The following is a 20,951-nucleotide window of genomic DNA, read 5'->3' on the forward strand; positions in this document are numbered from 1 at the left end:
GCAGAAAAAGTTAATCTTTCAGGGTCTCCTAGCCTCATGTCCAAGGATGGCAGTGAAATTCTCATGTGATCCTTCTCCCAAAATCCCTGGAGTATCCCATGTTTAGAGAAGAGGAAGAACAAATTATAGCTATTCTTTTTGAACACATGGGTTTCAGACTACAGGCAGCCCAGCTCTCTCCTAATTTCACACTGAATTAAAACCATGTGCTCTGGGCAAGCATGGTGACTCACACCTAAAATCTCAGCACTTTGGGAGGCCGAGGTGGGAGGATCACTTGAGCCCAGGAGTTTGAGGCCAGCCTGAGCAGGTCTCTACAAAAAATTTTATTTTATTTTATTTTTTTTTTGGAGATGGAGTCTCGCTCTGTCACCTAGGCTGGAGTGCAGTGGTGCGATCTCGGCTCACTACAACCTACATCTACCGGGTTCAAGCAATTCTCCTGCCTCGGCCTCCTGAGTAGCTGGGATTACAGGCACGTGCCACCACGCCCAGCTAATTTTTGTATTTTTAGTAGAGATGGTGTTTCACTGTGTTGGCCAGGCTGGTCTTGAACTCCTGACCTCAGGTGATCCCAAAGTGCTGAGATTACAGGCGTGAGCCACAGCACCCAGCTACAAAAAACTTTAAAACGAGCTGGGCATGGTGGCACATGCCTGTAGTCCCAGCAACTCAGGGGGCTGAGGTGGAAGGATTGCTTGAGCCCAGGAGGTCAAGGGTGCAGTGATGTGTCATCATGCCACTGCACTACAGATCGGGCAACAAAGCAAGACTTTGTCTCAAAAAAAAATTAAAAAATAAAAACAAACAAAAACAAACAAGAAAATTCCAAATAAACCATATGTTCAATTGTAGTTCAAAGTTCTCTGAAGAAAGACATCCGCTAGGTGTACAATTCTGTAATTCACATGATAAACTCTAGGCGTATTTGTTTCTGGGAGGAGATTCTAAAGTGTGGATTTACAGACTCTAGTAAGGGTCCCAGTTGCACTTACCTGGCATTTTCTGCACAAAGGTGTAAACATGAATTCGAGTTCCAGTGCTCCCTGCATCAAACATAATTCCATACAAGGTGCTGGCGCTGACATTGATGGGGCACATGGAAGACAGGAAGATACCCTCAAACCAAGTCTGCTGGTCCCTGTGGGAGACAGCACTGCAAACACAGGATACCGCCAGCATGAAAAAGACTGCGCCCCGAGAAGTGGCCATTCTTTTCCCAAGATGTGGCTGGGTGGAGGCTTTTGTTGCAGAAGTAATCCTGTTCACACACCTACAGAGGCTTATAGGACAAAGGCACACAAGTTAGACCAACCACCTTTTTTAGTTACACCTGTAAAAGAAGAAACACTCACTCCTGGGCCCAAGGTGTTCCTTCTCTGTTCTAATAACCTGTACAACAAGCTAAACCGGGTAATGTGGACTCTTAGCACCTTTTCTGAAGGGTATCTGGTTCCAAAAGGAAATTGGAATTGAAGACATAATTTCCCATGTTTTGCTTTTTAAAAATTAATACAAAGTAATTGTACATATTTATGGTATACATGTGATATTTTGATATATGCAGACAATGTGTAAAGATCAAATCAGAGAATCTAGGATATCTATTACAACATTTATCGTTTTTTGTGTGGGAAACATTTCAAATCTTCTAGCTATTTGGAAATACACAATAAAATATTGTTAACTATAGTCACCGTACTGAACTATCAAACACTAGAACTTATTCCTTTTATCTAATTGTAAGTTTGTACCCATTAACCAACTTCTCTTCATCTCTCCACACGCCACCACCCTTCCCAGCCCCTCTGGTAACTGTCATTCTACTCTACTTCCATGAGCTCCCATATGTGAGTGAGAACATGCAGTATATATCTTTCTGAGCCTGGCATGTTTCACTTAACATAATGACCCATGCTTTGCTTTTTTTTTTGGAGACAGAGTCTCACTCTGTCGCCCAGGCTGGAGTGCAGTGGCACAATCTCAGCTCACTGAAACCTCCGCCTCCCGGGTTCACGCGATTCTCCCGTGTCAGCCTCCTGAGTAGCTAGGATTACAGGGGCACACCACTATGCCCAGCTAATTTTTGTATTTTTACTAGAGACGGGGTTCCACCACGTTGGTCAGGCTGGTCTTGAACTTCTGACCTCATGATCCACCAGCCTCAGCCTCCCAAAGTGCTGGGATTACAGGTGTGAGCCACTGCGCCCAGCCATTTTGCTTTTAATTATAGGGTGGGGGCCGGGAACAGTGGCTCCCGCCTATAATTCCAGCACTTTGGGAGGCCCAGGTGGGAAGATTGCTTGGGTCTAGGAGTTCACTACCAGCCTTGGCAACATAGCGAGAGCCCTGTCTCTATTAAAAAAAAAAAAAAAAAAAATTGGCCGGGCACAGTGGCTCATGCCTCTAATCCCAGCACTTTGGGAGGCCAAGGTAGGTGGATCACGTGAAGTCAGGAGTTCGACACCAGCCTGGCCAATTAGGCCGGGCCCGGTGGCTCATGCCTGTAATCCCAGCACTTTGGGAGGCCGAGGTGGGCAGATCACTTGAGGTCAGGAGTTCAAGAACAGCCTGGCCAACATGGTAAAACCCCATCTCTAAGAAAATACAAAAATTAGCTGGGCATGATGGTGGATGCCTATAATCACAGCTACTGGGGAGGCTGAGGCAGGAAAATCGCTTGAACCCGGGAGACAGAGGTTGTAGTGAGCAGAAATCGTGCCAGTGCACTCCAGCTTGGGTGACAGAGCAAGACTCCATCTCAAAAAAAAAAAAGAAAAAAAAAAAAATTTAGCCGGGCATGGTGGCAGGAGCCTGTAATCCCAACTACTCGGGAGGTTGAGGTGGAAGAATCACTTGAGCCCGGGAGGTGATGATTGCAGTGAACCGTGCCTCCATACCTGGCTTTTTTTTTTTTTTTTGGTAGCCATGTTGCCCAGGCTGGTCTTGAACTCCTGGGCTCAAGAGATCCACCTGCCTCAGCCTCCCAAAGTGCTGGGATTCCAGGCATGAGCCACTTCACCTGGCCAGATTTGTTATTACTGGGAAATAATTTTTTAAATGTATAGGAGGTTTTTTTGTTTGTTTGTTTTTCATCATTCTGCAACAAAGCCATTATAGTGAGTTAGAATGTTCTTGAAACCTGTGATAAAAAACACTTGTGGCTGGGTGCAGTGGCTCACGCCTGTAATCTCAGCACTTTGGGAGGCCGAGGCGGGTGGATCACGTGAGGTCAGGAGTTCAAGACCAGCATGACCAATAGGGTGAAACCCCATCTCTACTAAAAATACAAAAATGAGCCAGGCATGGTGGCGTGCACTGGTAGTCCCAGCTACTCAGGAGGCTGAGACAGGAGAATTGCTTGAAACTGGGAGACAGAGGTTGCAGTGAGCCAAGATCGTGCTACTGCACTCCAGCCTGGACAACAGAGTGAGACTCTGTCTCAAAAAACAAAAACAAAAACAAAAAAACACTTGGTAGTGTTCAATGGAATAATGGCATCCATCCTTCATAGTTGCTTTACTAGCAACTTTTTTCCCCTCTTTTTTTCTGGATGGACATTAAATGAAAAACAAAAAAATTAAGTGCTTTTTGTTTTGGTGATTTGTATCTGGCCTCCTGTAAAGCTCAGACTGTGTCCTGTGATCTCATCCATAAAGGAGAACTGGAGTTCCTCAAGGTCAGGGTTTCTTAATCTTAGCACTGTTTACACTTAGGGGCCAGGAGCAGTGGCTCACACTTGTAATCCCAGCACTTTAGGAGGCCAATGCCGGCGGATCACTTAAGGTTAGGAGTTTGAGACCAACCTGGCCAACGTGGTGAAACCCCATGTCTACTAAAAATACAAAAATTAGTTAGTTGTGGTGGTGCGTGCCTGTCATCCCAGCTACTCAGGAGGCTGAGGCAGGAACATCACTTGAACCCGGGAGATGGAGACTGCAGTGAGTCAAGATTGCACCACTGTGCTCCAGCCTGGGGGACAGAGCAAGACTGTCTCAAAAAAAAAAAGACGACAACCAAAAAAAACAAGACAATTAGGGCTGGATAGGTTTTTGATGTGGGCACTGTCCTGTGTAAGGTAGGATGTTTAGCAGCATCCCCAGCCTCTACCCACTAGAGGTCAGTAGCACATCCCACCCCTCCACCCACAACCAGTTGTGATAAACAAAAATGTCTCCAGACATTGCCTGCTGTCTGCTGGCTACTTTTCTTGCTCTATACATTTACATATAAAATATATTCTAGGTATTTTAATTTTATGTTTATTTTTAAAATATTTTTTAAATAGCCTGTAATCCCAGCTACTTGGGAGCCCGAGGCAGGATAATTGATTGAACCCAGGAGGCGGAAGTTGCGGTGAGCTGAGATTGCACCATTGCACTCCAGCCTGGGTAACAAGAGCAAAACTCCATCTCAAAAAAAAAAAAAAAAAGGTATATATACACATATTTTTAATATTTTCATATATATGTATGTATATAAAAATATTTTTTCTCTGCCATTTTCTTCTGGCATATCCTCTAAGGCAAGGCCTCCTGACTTGCACTTTATGTACTTTGCACCAAACAGTTTCGGGTCTTCTGATCCAGCTTTCATCTCTGGATCTCTTATGCAAGTCATAGTTTACTGGTTAAGTGACAAGATCTGATTCCAAAGTTCCCATTGCCCAGGCCCTTCAGCTCTAAAAAAATACTTTGTATATTTGGAGTACAGATTAAGGATTCCCAATCATCTAAACTTTGTTGAGTATCTAGGGTTTATCAAAATGTCTCCTTCCCCAAGGTGACATATTACATAAAATAAAGCAAATTAGGCTACGCGTGGTGGCTCACGCCTGTAATCCCAGCACTTTGGGAGGCCGAGGTGAATAGATCACTTGAGGTCAGGAGTTTGAGACCAGCCTGAAACCCCGTCTCTATTAAAATACAAAAAAAAATTAGGCGTGGTGGCGCATGCCTGTAGCCCCAGTTACTTGGGAGGCTGAGGCAGGAGAATTGCTTGAACCTGGGAGGCAAAGGCTGTAGTGAGCGGAGATTGTGCCACTGCACTCCAGCCTAGGCGACGGAGCAAGACTCTGTCTCAAAAAAAAAAAAAAAAGCAAATTAAAGTTAAATGCAGCTGGGTGTGGTGGCTCATGCCTATAATCTCAGCACTCTGGGAGGCTGAGGCAGGTGGATCACTTGAGGTCAGGAGTACAAGACCAGCCTGGGTAACACGGCAAAACCCCGTCTCTGCTAAAAATACAAAAATTAGCCGGGCATGGTGGTACAGGCCTGTAGTCCCAGCTATTTGGGAGGCTGAAGCATGAGAATTGCTTGAACCTGGGAGGTAGAGGTTGCAGTGAGCTGAGACTGTGCCACTGCACTCCAGTCTGAGAGACGGAGTGAGATTCTATCTCAAAATAAATAAATAAAATAAAGTTAAGTATATTTGGAATTTTAAAATATTTAGGCTGGGCAAAGTGGCTCATGCCTATAATCCCAGCACTTCGACAGGCCAAGGTGGGTGGATTGTTGGGGCTCAGGAGTTCAAGACCAGCTTGGGCAACATGACGAAACCCCATCTCTACCAAAAGTACAAAAATTAGCTGGGCATGGTGACATGCACCTGTGGTCCTAGCTACTTGGGAAGCTGGAGGTGAGAGGATCTCTGGATCCTGGGAAGTTAAGGTTTAGTGAGCTGTGATTGTGCTACTGCACTCCAAGCCTAGGTACAGAGTGACACTCTGTCCCAGTAAATAAATAAATTAAATATTCAAAATAACTAGAGTTGATCTTAGGTACTACAAAAGCAGAGTTGGAACCATCCGTTTGAACATTATTCAAGGTTGAACTTCTATCCTGTAGTTAAAAATAAGAGCTGTTGGCCGGGCGCGGTGGCTCAAGCCTGTAATCCCAGCACTTTGGGAGGCCGAGACGGGTGGATCACGAGGTCGGGAGATCGAGACCATCCTGGCTAACATGGTGAAACCCCATCTCTACTAAAAAATACAAAAAACTAGCCGGGCGACATGGCGGGCGCCTGTAGTCCCAGCTACTCGGGAGGCTGAGGCAGGAGAATGGCGTAAACCCGGGAGGCGGAGCTTGCAGTGAGCTGAGATCCGGCCACTGCACTCCAGCCTGGGCGGCAGAGCGAGACTCCGTCTCAAAAAAAAAAAAAAAAAAAAGAGCTGTTGGTTAAGAGAGGAACAAACAAAATTGTTTGACCTTTTACAATCCCAAACAAAGGAAACTTCATCCTAGGAAATCAACCACTGATACAGGACAGCTGCCTGGCCAGGTTCACACTCTGGCTGATTCTTTTACAGCAAATGAGCTAGACATATAGATCAAACTAAATAACTCAAAACAGAAACAACTCTTCAGAGTCTCTGAGTGTTAACAGATCCTTGCTTTGTCCAACTCTTGGTCCCTCTTCTCCCTCAGAAAGTGAATTAATGGCATTCTAGGCAGCAGCTTTCCTTCCTCTGTGACTGCAGTTTCTTCAGGGGTCACCCATATTTTGTATTAATATATCATTGTAGTTTTTGAAAAACTTCTCCAGCTTCTATTTCTATTAAGTAAATACTTGTTTTTCTTCCAGAGATTTCAAAGGTGAAAAAAAGCATCCTAAGTATCTGTTTTCACAAGAAAACAAAGAACAGACCAAAAAAACCCTGCAGAGTCATACCAGTTGTTCAGTGTAAAATCAAACGATAGATTTTAGAGAAAGCAAAGGATGAACAAATAGAATGCCCCTTTCTGCTCTCAGTAACTACATTCTAACACCACTTGCAATCACACTTTTAAGATTAGTTATTTTTAAATGGCATTAGGCATTATTTTATTTTTTCAAATTTTATTTATTTATTTATTTATTTATTTATTTATTTTGAGATGAGTCTCACTCTGTTGCCCAGGCTGCAGTGCAATGGTGCACTCTTGGCTCACCGCAACCTCTGCCTCCCGGAATCAAGAAATTCTCCTGCCTCAGCTTCCCTAGTAGCTAGGATTACAGGTGCACACCAACACATCCGGCTAATTTTTTGTATTTTTAGTAGAGACAGGGTTTCACCACGTTGGCCAGGCTAGTCTCGATCTCCTGACCTCAGGCGATCCACTCGCCTCGGCCTCCCAAAGTGCTGGGAAAACAGGCGCGAGCCACCGAACCCGGCAATGTAAGCCATTTTAAAATAATGTGCCAGGCGCAGTGGCTCACGCCTGTAATCCCAGCACTTTGGGAGGCTGAGGCGGGTGTATCACTTGAGGTCAGGAGTTCGAACCAGACTGGCCAACATGGTGACAACCCATCTCTACTAAAAATACAAAAATTGGCCAGGTGCAGTGGCAGTCACCTGTAATCCCAACTACTTGGGAGGCTGAGTCAGGAGAATCGCTTGAACCTGGGAGGCAGAGGTTGCAATGAGCTAAGATTGTGCCAGCACTCCAGCCTGGGCGACAGAGCAAGACTCTGTCTCAAAAAAAAAAAAAAAAAAGGCTTACATTTATAGAATGACATTCTATTTTACAGAACCCCAGTCTGCACAGCTTGCTCATTCATTATATTAAAATCTTTGCTCAAATATGTCAGCTTCTCAGTGAGACCTTCCTTGTCCACCTTATTTAAAATTATAACCCATCTGACCACATGCATGTTTTCCTACCTTCCTTTTCTGTTTATTTTTCTCCACAGGACTTTTTATCATCTAACACATTATATAATTCACTTTTGTTTATTTTCATAATTCCTGTTTCCTGCCACCTTTACCCACTATGTGAACTATACATAGGTAGGCAGAAATTTTTTTTTTTTTTTTTGATAGAGTCTTGCTGTATCACCCAGGCTGGAGTGCAGTGGTGCAATCTCATCTCACTGCAACCTCCGCTTCCCAGGTTCAAGCGATTCTCATGCCTCAGCCTCCCAAGTAGCTGGGATTACAAGCATGTGCCACCGCGCCTGGCTAATTTTGTATTTTTAACAGAGACAGATTTTGCCATGTTGGCCAGGCTGGTCTCAAACTTCTGGTCTCCAGTGATCCGCCCACCTCAGCCTCCCAAAGTGCTGGGATTACAGGCATGAGCCACCTTGGCTGGCCCATAGGCAGGAATTTTTATCTGTTTTGTTTTTTATGTGTTCCTGGTGCTGGAATGGTGGTGTGAGCACACAGTAGATATTGAATAAATACTCCAAAGGGATAAACAATAATACAGTAACTCAGGCACTAGATCTCATCCATTTAATAAAAATATAACAGCTGGTTGGGCACAGTGGCTCACAGCTGTAAATGTGCCACTGCACTCCAGCCTGAGTGACAGAGACTCTATCTCAAATAATAATAATAATGATAATAATAGCTGACTGCTTCCCAAAAGGAGATTACCCAGCCCTTGAAAAGAATCACAATTCCAAGCTTCCAGTGAAGGTTTTCCCCACATTTGTTATATAAAGGTGACATTTATCCCATTTATCCAAATGTGTCAAGTTTTTTTTTTTTGAGACAGAGTCTCGCTCTGTCACCCAGGCTGGAGTGCAGTGGCCGGATCTCAGCTCACTGCAAGCTCCGCCTCCCGGGTTTACGCCATTCTCCTGCCTCAGCCTCCCGAGTAGCTGGGACTATAGGCGCCCGCCACCTCGCCCGGCTAGTTTTTTGTATTTTTTAGTAGAGACGGGGTTTCACCGTGTTAGCCAGGATGGTCTCGATCTCCTGACCTCATGATCCGCCCGTCTCGGCCTCCCAAAGTGCTGGGATTACAGGCGTGAGCAACCGCGCCCGGCCATGTGTCAAGTTTTATATGCTACTCAAAATAGTACAGATAGGCATACTTTTTATAGACTAGGGAGGTATGTATTTAAATCTACTCCATTCAGAATTGGTCTTCGCATTTTCTCCTGCTCACTATCTCTTATTCACCCCCAACAAAGCCCTGTTTCCAATTCTTTTTGTTGAGACTCTGGTGCCAGCCAGTGTTTGTCACTATCTCCATCTCCTTCTATGGTCTTTTATGTCTCTTTATACCTGGAGTAAACATGAATCCTCCCCACTCAGCTTTCCCAGAGCGTCACACTCTGGCTTCCCTTCTTCCATGTCCCCGGAAGCCTGAGAGACCACAGTCACAGAGGACCTGGGCCCCATTCATGTGCTCACCTGCTTGTGTCTGCCTGTTCCGAGTCCTTGCTTTCGCTGCAGGTTGCCTTTTGCTCTTTGCTCCTGTTTCAGCTCTTCTTAATCAAGCAAGCCTCATGAACCACATTCACCTTTGTGCCAGTTTGCAACTAACAGTGTGGCATTTTGCTAACTCACTCCCTTCTCTATCCTTCTCTCCTCCCTTACTCTCTTTTTCTCTGGGTACACAATTGGTTCATCTACTTTTATGATAGTTAACTGCCAACTAGTAGGACTAGTGCTTATAGGGTGGAAGTTGCTCAGGAACTAATTTCTGTGTTTTTGTTAGGCAAATAGAAAAGTTAATAGCACTTCTCAATGCCTTCCATCCGTGACACAGAATTTAGAAACATGGTTGGAACATAACTTAGTCTCTTAAAAAAAAAAGAAAAAAACAAACTTTAGATACCTGGGCATTGAACTGTCTAATTAATAAGCATGTACTGAGTATCTAATATATATCAGTCACTCTGTTCTTGATATACACAGTGGAATCAGATATAGGCTCAGATATAGAAGAAATTTCAGCTTACTGGAGAAAACAGGGCTGGGCACAGTGGCTCATGCCTGTAATCTCAGCACTTTGGAAGGTCGAGGCATTACTTGAGGCCAGGATTTCAAGACCACCCTAGGCAACACAATGAAGCTCTGTCTCTACAAAAATAAAAAAATTAGCCGGGCATAGTGGCATGCACCTGTAGTCCCAGCTACTCAGAAGGCTAAGGTGGGAGGATCGCTTGAGCCTAGGAGGTCAAGGCTGTGTGAACCATGATTACATCACTGCACTCCAGCCTGGGCTACAGAGCAAGAATCTGTCTCAAAAAACAAACAAACAAACAAAACCCAGACAAGTAAACCAATGGCTGTAACATACTGTGATAAATTCTCTGACAGAAATGCACATAAAGTGCTACAGGAACAGATATAAGGGACAAGAAACTCGGCTTGGAAGGGGAAAGGTGAAGGTGGGATGGGACTGGGAGGCTTCTTGAGGGAAGAGAGGTAGGAATTATCCTGGGAAAACGACACAAGGAGAATTCTGAGAACTTCAAGTATTAAGAGCTTGGTATAGCTGAAATACAGAAGTGTACCAGAATAAAGACGGCCAATAAAAAAAGGGCTCTGGAAGCAGAGAATCAGATTTCAAAAGGAGTGGACTTGTTTTCCTTTCCCATAGTGACACGTGATTGTTAGTTATGTCTTTCTGTTCCCTCCCTAAGCAAATATCATTTTGATTGACTTGGATAAAATGATACAGTATCTCACAACAGTGGACAATGGGATAGGTGACTAGAAAGGTCCACCAAAAGGTCCAAAAAGAGTGAAACGTAAAAGCTCCCACTGACAATTCATCTGAGCTCCATAGAAAAGCTAGCCTTAACAAGTTAAAAATTAAACATAAGGCAAGTTTAAAATGTAACTAGAATGTAATCAGTAAGCTGAACTATGGAACCAATATAGTCAAACCACCCAGTGTGTAAGTAAGCCAAGCCAAGCAAAACCAAGGTAGGTCTAATAAGCTAAGTTCAGGACAGGCTGCAGCAGAGTGAGATATGCCTCATTTGAGGATATAACTTAAGACCTACATACCTAATACAAAGGGCCACAGCCCTGACACACCTTGCTATCTGAAGGATGTCTAAGGTAGGGGGTGCATGATATCGTTTGTATTCCCAAAGTCAAGTATTAATATTAGGCCTGGAACATGCTGGACACCAGTAATTGAATCCCAAATGGACTTGGTACAATTAGGCTAATGGAATATGCAGGCAGAAGCAATAGGGCAAGGAGTACCTCCTTTCCCAGTGTCCCACTACGGCCTATGTATCACATGTCCAACTCCCAATTCCCCTCCAAACCAGCCCATGGATAGGGCATGTGAAGCCTATTTATTCACATATTAATTCATTCATTTGGCCATTTGTAACAGGCAAAAAGAATGAGGGTTGTGACCAACTTAGTATACCACTGGAGGCTATATGAGCAAACAGAAAACTGTTCTCATGAAAGCAGGATGTTGGAAAACTGACAAACTGCATCTGCCCCAGAAGGGGTGCTGAGGGCAGTCACACCCCCAGCGCAATGTTCCTTGTGATTATCTATAGGAACATCTGAAGTCTGTTGTACAAAGAAATCAATTATGTATACCTGTGATAAATCAAGCAGCTGACCAACCGTTAACTCTCCCTCCCTGCTCTTTCTACCTAATAAATACGAAAGGCTGTAGAAGCATCTCAGGGCTGCCTTTGCTCACTAGAAGCAATGAACCCCCTGACCCCTTCTTTCAAAACAGATCCTTTTGTCTTTGTCTTTATTTCTGCGTTCGTTCCCCTTGTTCACCCCGTAGTAACTGACAGCGACAGCCATTCCAGAAATAAGCAATTTCTTACTGCTGCTTACAAGTACAGCATGCAAAGATAAATCATCTAAGAAACTTTAAGAAACCCTAAGAAACTACACTAAGTTGGAGAAAAAATACATGTCCATAAATTACCTCCATAAAGTGAAAATGTGTCAAGCAGCACAGTTACTATGCTCTGAAACTTCAAAGCTGGGATGATAGAGAAGGTTCTGTGAAAAAGGTGGTATCTGACGGGGAGCCTGAGGAGGGAAATGAATGAGGACAGGCAAGGAGTGCTTTTCAGGAATAAAACCATGAATCAAGACATGGATGTGGAAAAGGGACGGGGGTCCCTGGGGAACAGTGAATGATCAGTTTGACCAACTATAGTAGGAAATAAAGTTGAAAAAGCAGGTTGAGTTCACAGAGTAGAGGACACCAAATACTCAGCTAAGGAGTTTGGACTTTACTCTGCAGGTGATAGGAAGCCACTGAAGATACTGAACAAGGGAGTATCCAAATACAAATCTGGTAGTTACATGTAAGGACTGCAATCAGGAGCCTTATCAGGACCACGCAATTGCTTAATTGTACAAATGTTTACTGATGCCTACCAAGTGCTAGGTGCCAGAAAAGTAAAGGTGAGGAAAACAGACCTTTTTATTCAAGATGCTGAGTCTGGCAGAGGTGGCAGACATACATAAAAATAACCGTAACTTTTAAAACTAAGCATAAAAATGGTAAAGAAGCTAGCCGTGGTACCTCACGCCTGTAATGCCAACACTTTGGGAGGCCGAGGCAGGCGGATCACCTCAAGTTAGGAGTTCGTGACCAGCCTGGCCAACGTGGTGAAATCCCGTATCTACTAAAAATACAAAAATTAGCCAGTTTTGGTGGCACAGGCCTGTAATCCCAGCTACTCAGAAGACTGAGGAATGAGAATTGCTTGAACTCAGGAGGCAGAGGTTGCAGTGAGCCAAGATCGCACCATTGCACTCCAGCCTGGGTGACAGAGTAAGACTCTGTCTCAAAAAAAAAAAAAAAAAAAAAAAAGGCCGGGCGCAGTGGCTCACACCTGTAATCCCAGCACTTTGGGAGGCCGACGTGGGCGGATCACAAGGTCAGGAGATCGAGACCATCCTGGCTAACACGGTGAAACCCCATCTCTACTAAAAATACAAAAAATTAGCCGGGCATGGTGGCGGGCACCTGTAGTCCCAGCCACTCAGGAGGCTGAGGCAGGAGAATGGCGTGAACCTAGGAAGTGGAGTCTGCAGTGAGCCAAGATCGCGCCACTGCACTCCAGCCTGGGTGACAGAGCAAAACTCCGTCTCAGGAAAAAAAAAAAAAAGGTAGGCTGGGCACAGTGGCTCACTCCTGTAATCCCAGCACTTTGGGAGGCCGAGGCGGGTGGATCATAAGATCAGGAGTTCGAGACCAGCCTGACCAACATGGTAAAACCCTGTCTCTACTAAATATACAAAAATTAGCCAGGCACGGTGGCACGTGCCTGTAATCCCAGCTACTCAGGAGCATGAGGCAGGAGAATTGCTTGAACCTGGGAGGTGGAGGTTGCAGTGAGACAAGACTGCGCCACTGCACTCTAGCCTGGGCGACAGAGCGAGACTCCATCTCAAAAAAAAAAAAAAGGTAAAGGGCCAGGCGCGGTAGCTCACACCTGTAATCCCAGCACTTTGGGAGGCCGAGGTGGGCGGATCATGAGGTCAGGAGTTCCAGACCAGCCTGACCAACATGATGAAACCCTGTCTCTACTGAAAATACAAAAATTAGCTAGGCGTGCTGGCATGCCCCTGTGATCCCAGGCACTGCACTCCAGCCTGGGCGACAGAGCGAGACTCTGTCTCAAAGAGAAAAAAAAAAAACAAAAACAAGGTAAATAAACTGAAAACACAGGACTAACTCCCTAGAGGATTTGGAAACACATCAAGAAATGGTATTTGATGCCAGGCACAGTGGCTCACGCCTATAATCCCAGCACTTTGGGAGGCCAAGGCAGGCAGATCATTTGAGCTCAGGAGTTCAAGACCAGCCTGGGCAACATGATGAAACCTCATGTCCACCAAAAATACAAAAACTAGTCAGGCATGGTGGAATGCACCTGTAGTCCCAGCTATTTGGGAGGCTGAGGTGGGAGGATTGCTTGAGGCCCCTGGGAGGTAGAGGTTGCTGTGAGCCGAGATTGCACCACCCCACTCCAACCTGGGTGACAGAGTGAACCCTGTCTCAATTAAAAAATATATATATAAACATATATAAAAGAAATGGCTGGGCACAGTGGCTCATGCCTGTAATCCTAACACTTTGGGAGGCCAAGGAGGGGGGATTACCTGAGGTTAGGAATTCGGGACCAGCCTGGCCAATATGGTGAAACCCCATCTCTATGAAAAATACAAAAATTGGCCGGGTGTGGCGGTATGCCTGTAATTCCAGCTACTCGGGAGGCTGGGGTGGGCGAATTGCTCAAACCTGGGAGGCGAGGCTGCAGTGAGCCAACATCATGCCACTGCATCTCAGCCTAGGCAACAGAGCGAGACCCCGTCTCAAAAAAAAAAAAAAAAAAAAAAAGAAATGACATTTGAAGCCATCATGAAAAATGAACAGAAATAACTACAGAAAGAATAGAGACCAGATATGTATAAAGACCAGAGGGATTATGAACAGATGATAGGAAAAGTATAGTTTGATTTCATTTAAAAATTTCCTCAAGAGTCACATGCAGTGGCACGTGGCCACAGTCCCAGATACGCAGGAGGCTGAGGAAGGCGGGTCACTTGAGCCAAGGAGTGCAAGTCCAGCTTGGACAACATAGTGAGACCCTATCCATATGAAAATTAAAAATAATGATGAGGCCAGGTATGATGACTCATGCCTGTAATCCTAGCACTTTGGGAGGCCAAGGTGGGAGGACTGCTTGACCCCAGGAGTTTGAGACCAGCCTGGGCAATATGGTGAAATGCTATCTCTACAAAATATTAAAAAATTAGCAGGGTGTGGCTGGGCACAGTGGCTCATGTCTGTAATCCCAGCACTTTGGGAGGCTAAGGCGAGCAGATCACGAGGTCAAGAGATCAAGACCATTCTGGCTAACACGGTGAAACCCCGTCTCTACTAAAAATACAAAAAATTAGCCAGGTATGGTGGCAGGCGCCTGTAGTCCCAGCTACTTGGGAGGCTGAAGCAGGAGAATGGCGTGAACCTGGGAAAGGCGGTTTGCAGTGAGCCGAGATGGCACCACTACACTGCAGTCTGTGCCTCAGAGCGAGGCTCTGTCTCAAAATAAATAAATAAACAAATAAAATAAAAATTAGTTGGGCATGGTGGCACGCACCTGTAGGCCTAGCTACTCAGGAGGCTGAGGCAGGAGAATCGCTTGAACCTGGGAGGCGGAGGTTGCAGTGAGCCCAGATCGCACCACTACACTCCAGCCTGGTGAGAGAGCAAGACTTCATCTCAAAAAAAAAAAAAAAAAAATGGCCGGGTGTGGTGGTACACACCCGTAGTCTCAGCTATTTGGGAGGCTGAGGTATGAGGATCATTTGAGCCTGAGAAGAGGAGGCTGAGGTGAACTGTGATTGCACTGTACCACTGCACTCCAGCCTAGGCGACAGAGTGAGACCATGTCTCAAATAATATTAATAATTAAAAGCCGTCCTCAAGAATTTTTTTATATGAATTTGAGAAACAAAAAGTAGAAGACTAGTGAAAGATGATATAGAAGAAGAGGGTTAGCATTTAATACAGAGGATAAAGATTGTGGTCAAAGGAACATAATCTGAGATTTAAAAAAAATAGTAACCAATATTTATGGAGATCTTAGTAGATACCAAGCATGATGTTAAGTATTTTACATAGATTAACTCATTTAATCTCACATTACTGCTCTGTGAGTTGGGTACGATTATTAAGATTCCAATTTTATAAATGAGAAAACCGAGCTTAGAGGAACTAAGTATCTTAAGATCACATAGTAGTTAAGTGAAAAGAGCCAGAAATCAAACCCAGATGGTCTAATTCCAGAGCCACAGTCTTAACTACTAGGCCACCCAAGAAAGATTATCTAATAGGGCTCTTGGAAAAGATGGATATGGGAGTGGGGAGGCAAGTGTAGAGCACAGAATGATCTGGGATGAGGCTGGAAAGTGAGACTTCCATCAGGATGTGAAAGTCTTACAGCAGTCTGACCTTCCCATATACAACCAAGAGCTTATTATTTATTTATGTAGAGGCAGAGTCTCACTGTGTTACCCAGGCTGGTCTTGAACTCCTGGCCTCATGCAATCCTCCAGCCTCAGCCTCCTGAGTAGCTGGGATAACAGGGTCGAGCCACTGTGCCCAGCTAATCAAGAGCTTTTGAAGATCTTAATTTCCTGCTGTTGAATATATTTCCAGAATCCAACCATTTCTGACCACTTCCATTGCTACCACCTTCGCCCAAGCCACTATCATCTTTCACGTGATCTGCTAATATTGTCCTAACAGATTTTCCTGCTTTTATCCTTACCCCACTGGAGTCAGTCTCCCTTTAAAAGCAACCAAAGTCATCATTTTATATAAATTAGAGTATGTCTCTGTTTTATGCAAAATCCAGCACTGGCTCCCCATTTCAGAGAAACAAGGCCCTGACAATAGCCTTCTGCTTCCAACCCCACTACATCTCTGACCCCATCTATTAATAGTTTTCACCTTACCCTCTTCCCCAACACTGATCTCTGTGCTTATGTAACTCAGGCTCCTGCCTTAGGGCCTTCACTCTAAGCTGTCCCCACTACCTAGAAATTATTTTCCTATATATCCACTTGATAAATTCCTGCAACTCTTTCAAACACTTGTTTAAATGTCACTTTCTTATTGAGACCTATTTAATACTATAACCTCTCTCCTTCACATGCTCCCACCTCTACCTGCTTTCTCAACTCCCTTTACTCTGATCTACTTTTTCTTTTTTCCACACCACTTATCACATTCTAACACACTGGAAAGGCTACTTATTATATTTAGTGTCTGTGTTCCTCTGATAGAATACAAGCTCCTCAAGGGCAGAAATCTTTTTGTTTACTGATATAACCCAAGAACCTAGAAGAGCGCCCAAGGTGGAGTTCAATAAAAACTGACAATAGAAATGGGCTGGGGTTTCTCTCGGCCTTAGCACCATTTTCTTGGACACCTCTGCACCATGAGAGCCGAGTGGAGGAAGAAGCGAATGCACAGGCTGAAGCGCAAAAGAAGAAAGATGAGGCAGAGATCCAAAAGTAAACCGCTAGCTTGTTGCATCATGGAGGCCACAGGAGAAGAAACATGGAACGCCAGATGCTGGGGATGCTGGTACGAGCTGTGGGACTGCATGCTACTGTCTAGAGCTTGTCTCAACGGATCTAGAACTTTATTGCCCTCCGATCGCTGATCACCTCTGAGATCCACCTTGGTCATAACCAAAACTGCCCATGTTGGTCTTTTGCCCTGGACCTGTGACATTCTGGACTATTTCTGTGTTTACTTGTGGAAGAGTGTAACAACCATACAATAAATCACCTCTTCTGCTGTCTTAGCTGAAGAATAAAAAAAAAAAAAAAAAAAAAAAAAGAAAGAAAAAAGAAATTGACTGGGCATGGTGTCTCATGCCTGTAAATCCCAACACTTGGGAGGCTAAGGCAGGAGGATCACTTGAGGCCAGGAGCTTGAGACCAGCCTGGGCAACACAGCAAAACCCTCTCTATTTAAAAAAAAAAAAAAATTTTTTAATGAAAAAATTAGCCAGGCATGGTAATGCACATTTGTAGTCCCAGCTACTTAGGAGGTTGAGGTAGAAGGATCACTTAAGCCCAGCTGTTCGAGGCTGCAGTGAGCTAGAATCATGCCACTGCACTCCAGCCTGGGAGACAGAGCAAGACCCTGTCTCAAAAAATAAATTAATTAAGTAAATAAGTACATTTATTAAGCAATAAAAATACTTATTATCTCATCCCTTTTTTATTTTTTTTGAGACAGAGTCTCCCTCTGTTGCCCAGGTTGGAGTGCAGTGGTGTGATCTTGGCTCACTGCAACTTCCACCTCCTGGGTTCAAACGATTCTCCTGTCACAGCCTCCAAAGTAGCTGGGATTACAGGCGCCCCCCACCACACTAGCTAATTTTTGTATTTCTAATAGAGATGGGGTTTTGTCATGCTGGCCAGGCTCAAACTCCTGACCCCAGGAGATCTGCCTGCCTTGGCCTCCCAGAGTGCTGGGATTACAGGTGTGAGCCACCACGCCCGGCCTATCTCACCATTTCTGTGGTTTGGGAATGTGAGAGTGGTTTAATTGGATAGTTTTGGCTCTGAGGCTCTCATGAGATTGTAGTCAAGATGTAGGCTGGGGCTGCAGTCAATCTGAAGGTTTGACTAGGCCTGGAAGACCCACCTCCAAGACGGCTCACTCAATGGTTGGCAAGTTGATGCCAGCTGTGGGCAGGAAGCCTCAGTAGCTCCCCGTGTAGATCCTCCATAGGGTTGCTTGAATATCTTTGTAACACAGTGGCTGGCTTCCTCCAGAGCAGTCAATCCAAGAAGAGCAGGGCAGATGCAGTAATGTCTTTTATGACTTAGTCTGGGAAGTCTATTTCTATATTCTAATGCTCATACAGACCAACCCTGATGAAATGTACAAGGGGACTACACAAAGGCATGAATATTAGGAGGTGAGCATCATTGGGGAGCATCTTGGAGGCTGGCTACTGTAAGATGTAATCAGTATTTGTGTAATATTTTGTGGGTTTTTTTCCCAGTATACCATATATATATTTCAATAAACACATCTTACATACTTCTTATTTTAGGAACTGCATGTTATTCCAATGATATTAACTGTTTTTGTTCATTTGTTTATTCTTAGAAAAAAATAATATATAGAAATAAGACAGGTTAGCTGGGCGTGGTGGCATATGCCTGTAATCCCAGCTACTTGGGAGGCTGAGGCAGGAGAATCGCTTGAACCCGGGAGGCGGAGGTTGGAGTAAGCCGAGATCGCACCATTGCACTCCAGCCTGGGCGACAGAGTGAAACTCAGTCTCCAAAAAAAAAAGAAAAAAAAAGAAATAAGCCAGGTGCGGTGGCTCATGCCTGCCTGGGCAAAAGAGCGAGACTCGGTCTCAAAAAAAAAAAAGAAAAGAAATATAGGCAGGATTTCACTATGTTGGTCAGATTGCTCTCAAACTCCTGGCCTCAAGCAATCCTCCACCTCGGCCTCTCAACATGCTAGGATTATAGGTGTGAGCCACCACATCGGCCGATATTAACTCTTAAAAATGAACAACTGGCCAGGCGTGGTGACTCATGCCTATAATCTCAACATTTTGGGAGGGCGAGGGGGGCGGATCACTGAAGGTCAGGAGTTCAAGACCAGTTTGGCCAACATGGCAAATTCCCATCTCTACTAAAACTAAAAAAATTAGCTGGGTGTGGTGGTGCACACCTGTAATCCCAGCTACTTAGGAGACTGAAGTAGGAGAATCGCTTGAACCCAGGGGGCGGAGGTTGCAGTCAGCCAAGATCATGACACTGCACTCCAGCCTGGGAGACAGAGCAAGACTCCGTCTCAAAAAAAAAAATTAGGTACGGTCGGGCGCGGTGGCCCACGCCTGTAATCCCAGCACTTTGGGAGGCCAAGGAGGGCGGATCACGAGGTCAGATCAAGATCATCCTAGCTAACATGATGAAACACCGTCTCTACTAAAAATATAAAAAATTGGGGGGAGGGATAGCATTAGGAGATATACCGAATGTAAATGACGAGTTAACGGGTGCAGCACACCAACATGGCACATGTATACATATGTAACAAACCTGCACGTTGTGCACATGTACCCTAGAACTTAAAAGTATAATTAAAAAAAAAAAAAAATATATATATATATATAAAATTAGCTGGGTGTGGTGGTACATGCCTGTAGTTCCAGCTACTCAGGAGGCTGTGGCAGGAGAATTGCTTGAACCCAGGAGGCAGAGGTTGCAGTGAGCTGAGATCATGCCACTGCACTCCAGTCTAGGTGACAGAGCAAGACTCTATCTTTGAGGGGGAAAAAAAAAAGGTACTGAAGAGGTATTTGGTGAAAAGGGACAAGACTGACAACTGGAACAGATTTGAAAACCATAGAAAAATTTTATAGCAATATTTTTCAAGTCAATAAAACTAATAAAAAGGTTTATTTAAAAGTCAGCTTTTGAGCTAAGCATGGTGGACACACACCTGTAGTCTCAGCTACTCCGGAGGGTAAAGCAGGAAGATCTCCTGAGCCCAGGAGTTTGAGGCTGCGGTGAGCTGTGATTGCACCACTGTACTCCAGCCTTGGTAACAAAGTGAGACCTTGTGTTGAAAAAAAATTTTATTTTTTTTTTAGATGGAGTCTCATTCCGTCGCCAAGGCTGGAGTGCAGTGGTGTGATCTCGGCTCAGTGCAACCTGCACCTCCCAGGTTCAAGTGATTCTCCTACCTCACCCTCTCAAGAAGATGGGATTATAGGCACCCACCACCACACTCAGTTAATTTTTTTGTATTTTTAGTAAAGATGGCGTTTCACTATGTTGGCCAGGCTGGTTTTGAACTCCTGACCTCAAGTGATGCGCCCACCTTAGCCTCCCAAAGTGCTAAGATTACAAGCATAAGCCACCACCCTGGACAAAGAAAAAAAATTTTTTTTAAACTCAGGTTTTCTTAGATCATTGTCAAGGACTTACATACAACAAGGCCAGTGAACATGCAACCTTCTGGGGGAGAGACTGAACAGAATGAACTTCCAACAATATGAGCTGTCTCAAACTGGTAGGGAGGGAAGGGTCCTTGCTCCAAATCTGATCATGTTTCCAGAATAGATTCACAGATCAGAGGGCTAGTTGAATGATATAGCCGTTTATTTTTTATTTTTTTCTTTTCTTTTTTTTTTGAGACGGAGTCTCGCTCTGTTGCCCAGGCTGGAGTGCAGTGTGGTACGATCTTGGCTCACTGCAACCTCCACCTCCCGTGGGTTCATGCCATTCTCCCGCCTCAGCCTCCTGAGTAGCTGGGACTATGGGCGCCGGCCACCATGCCCGGCTAATTTTTTTTGTATTTTTAGTAGAGATGGGGTTTCACTGTGTTAGCCAGGAGGGTCTCGATCTGACCTTGTGATCTGCCTGCCTCAGCCTCCCAAAGTGCTGGGATTACAGGCGTGAGCCACCACGTCTGGCCTAGCCTTTTATTTTTTCTTTCTTGAGACAGGGTCTTGCGGTGCCCAGACTGGTCTCAAACTCCTGAGCCTAGTGATCCTCCCACCTCAGCCTTCCAAGTAGCTTGAATTATAGGCTCATACCACCATGCCTGGCTGGATATATCCTTTAAAGTCTAACCCTAAAATCAAATACTGTATCTGCCAATTAAGAAATGAGAATTGATGTCACTGGTAGTTACCAACAAATACATAATTCTTTCCTGTAAACA

The 20,951-nt window shown here is 44.7% G+C and overlaps 1 protein-coding gene across 3 annotated transcripts in view; it reads right to left on the minus strand.

Moving 5' to 3' along the window:
* ENTPD5 (ectonucleoside triphosphate diphosphohydrolase 5) overlaps positions 1–20,951 on the minus strand; it is a 58,197-nt gene that overhangs the window by 25,390 nt on the left and 11,856 nt on the right. Inside the window, exons 4-5 of one of the 3 annotated variants that reach the window (XM_025392046.1) lie at positions 9,676–9,796; positions 996–1,282 (exon numbers count right to left, since the gene is read on the minus strand). In XM_025392046.1, coding sequence (XP_025247831.1) covers positions 996–1,282; positions 9,676–9,707 — 319 coding nt within the window. In that variant the 5' untranslated portion in view covers positions 9,708–9,796. Of the gene's footprint in view, positions 1–995; positions 1,283–5,535; positions 5,539–9,675; positions 9,797–20,951 lie in introns of all 3 variants that reach the window. The other 2 variants (XM_025392045.1, XM_025392044.1) reach the window with 2 other exon arrangements.

The sequence above is a fragment of the Theropithecus gelada genome, chromosome 7b, assembly GCF_003255815.1.
Source record: "Theropithecus gelada isolate Dixy chromosome 7b, Tgel_1.0, whole genome shotgun sequence".
Lineage (NCBI taxonomy): Eukaryota > Metazoa > Chordata > Mammalia > Primates > Cercopithecidae > Theropithecus > Theropithecus gelada.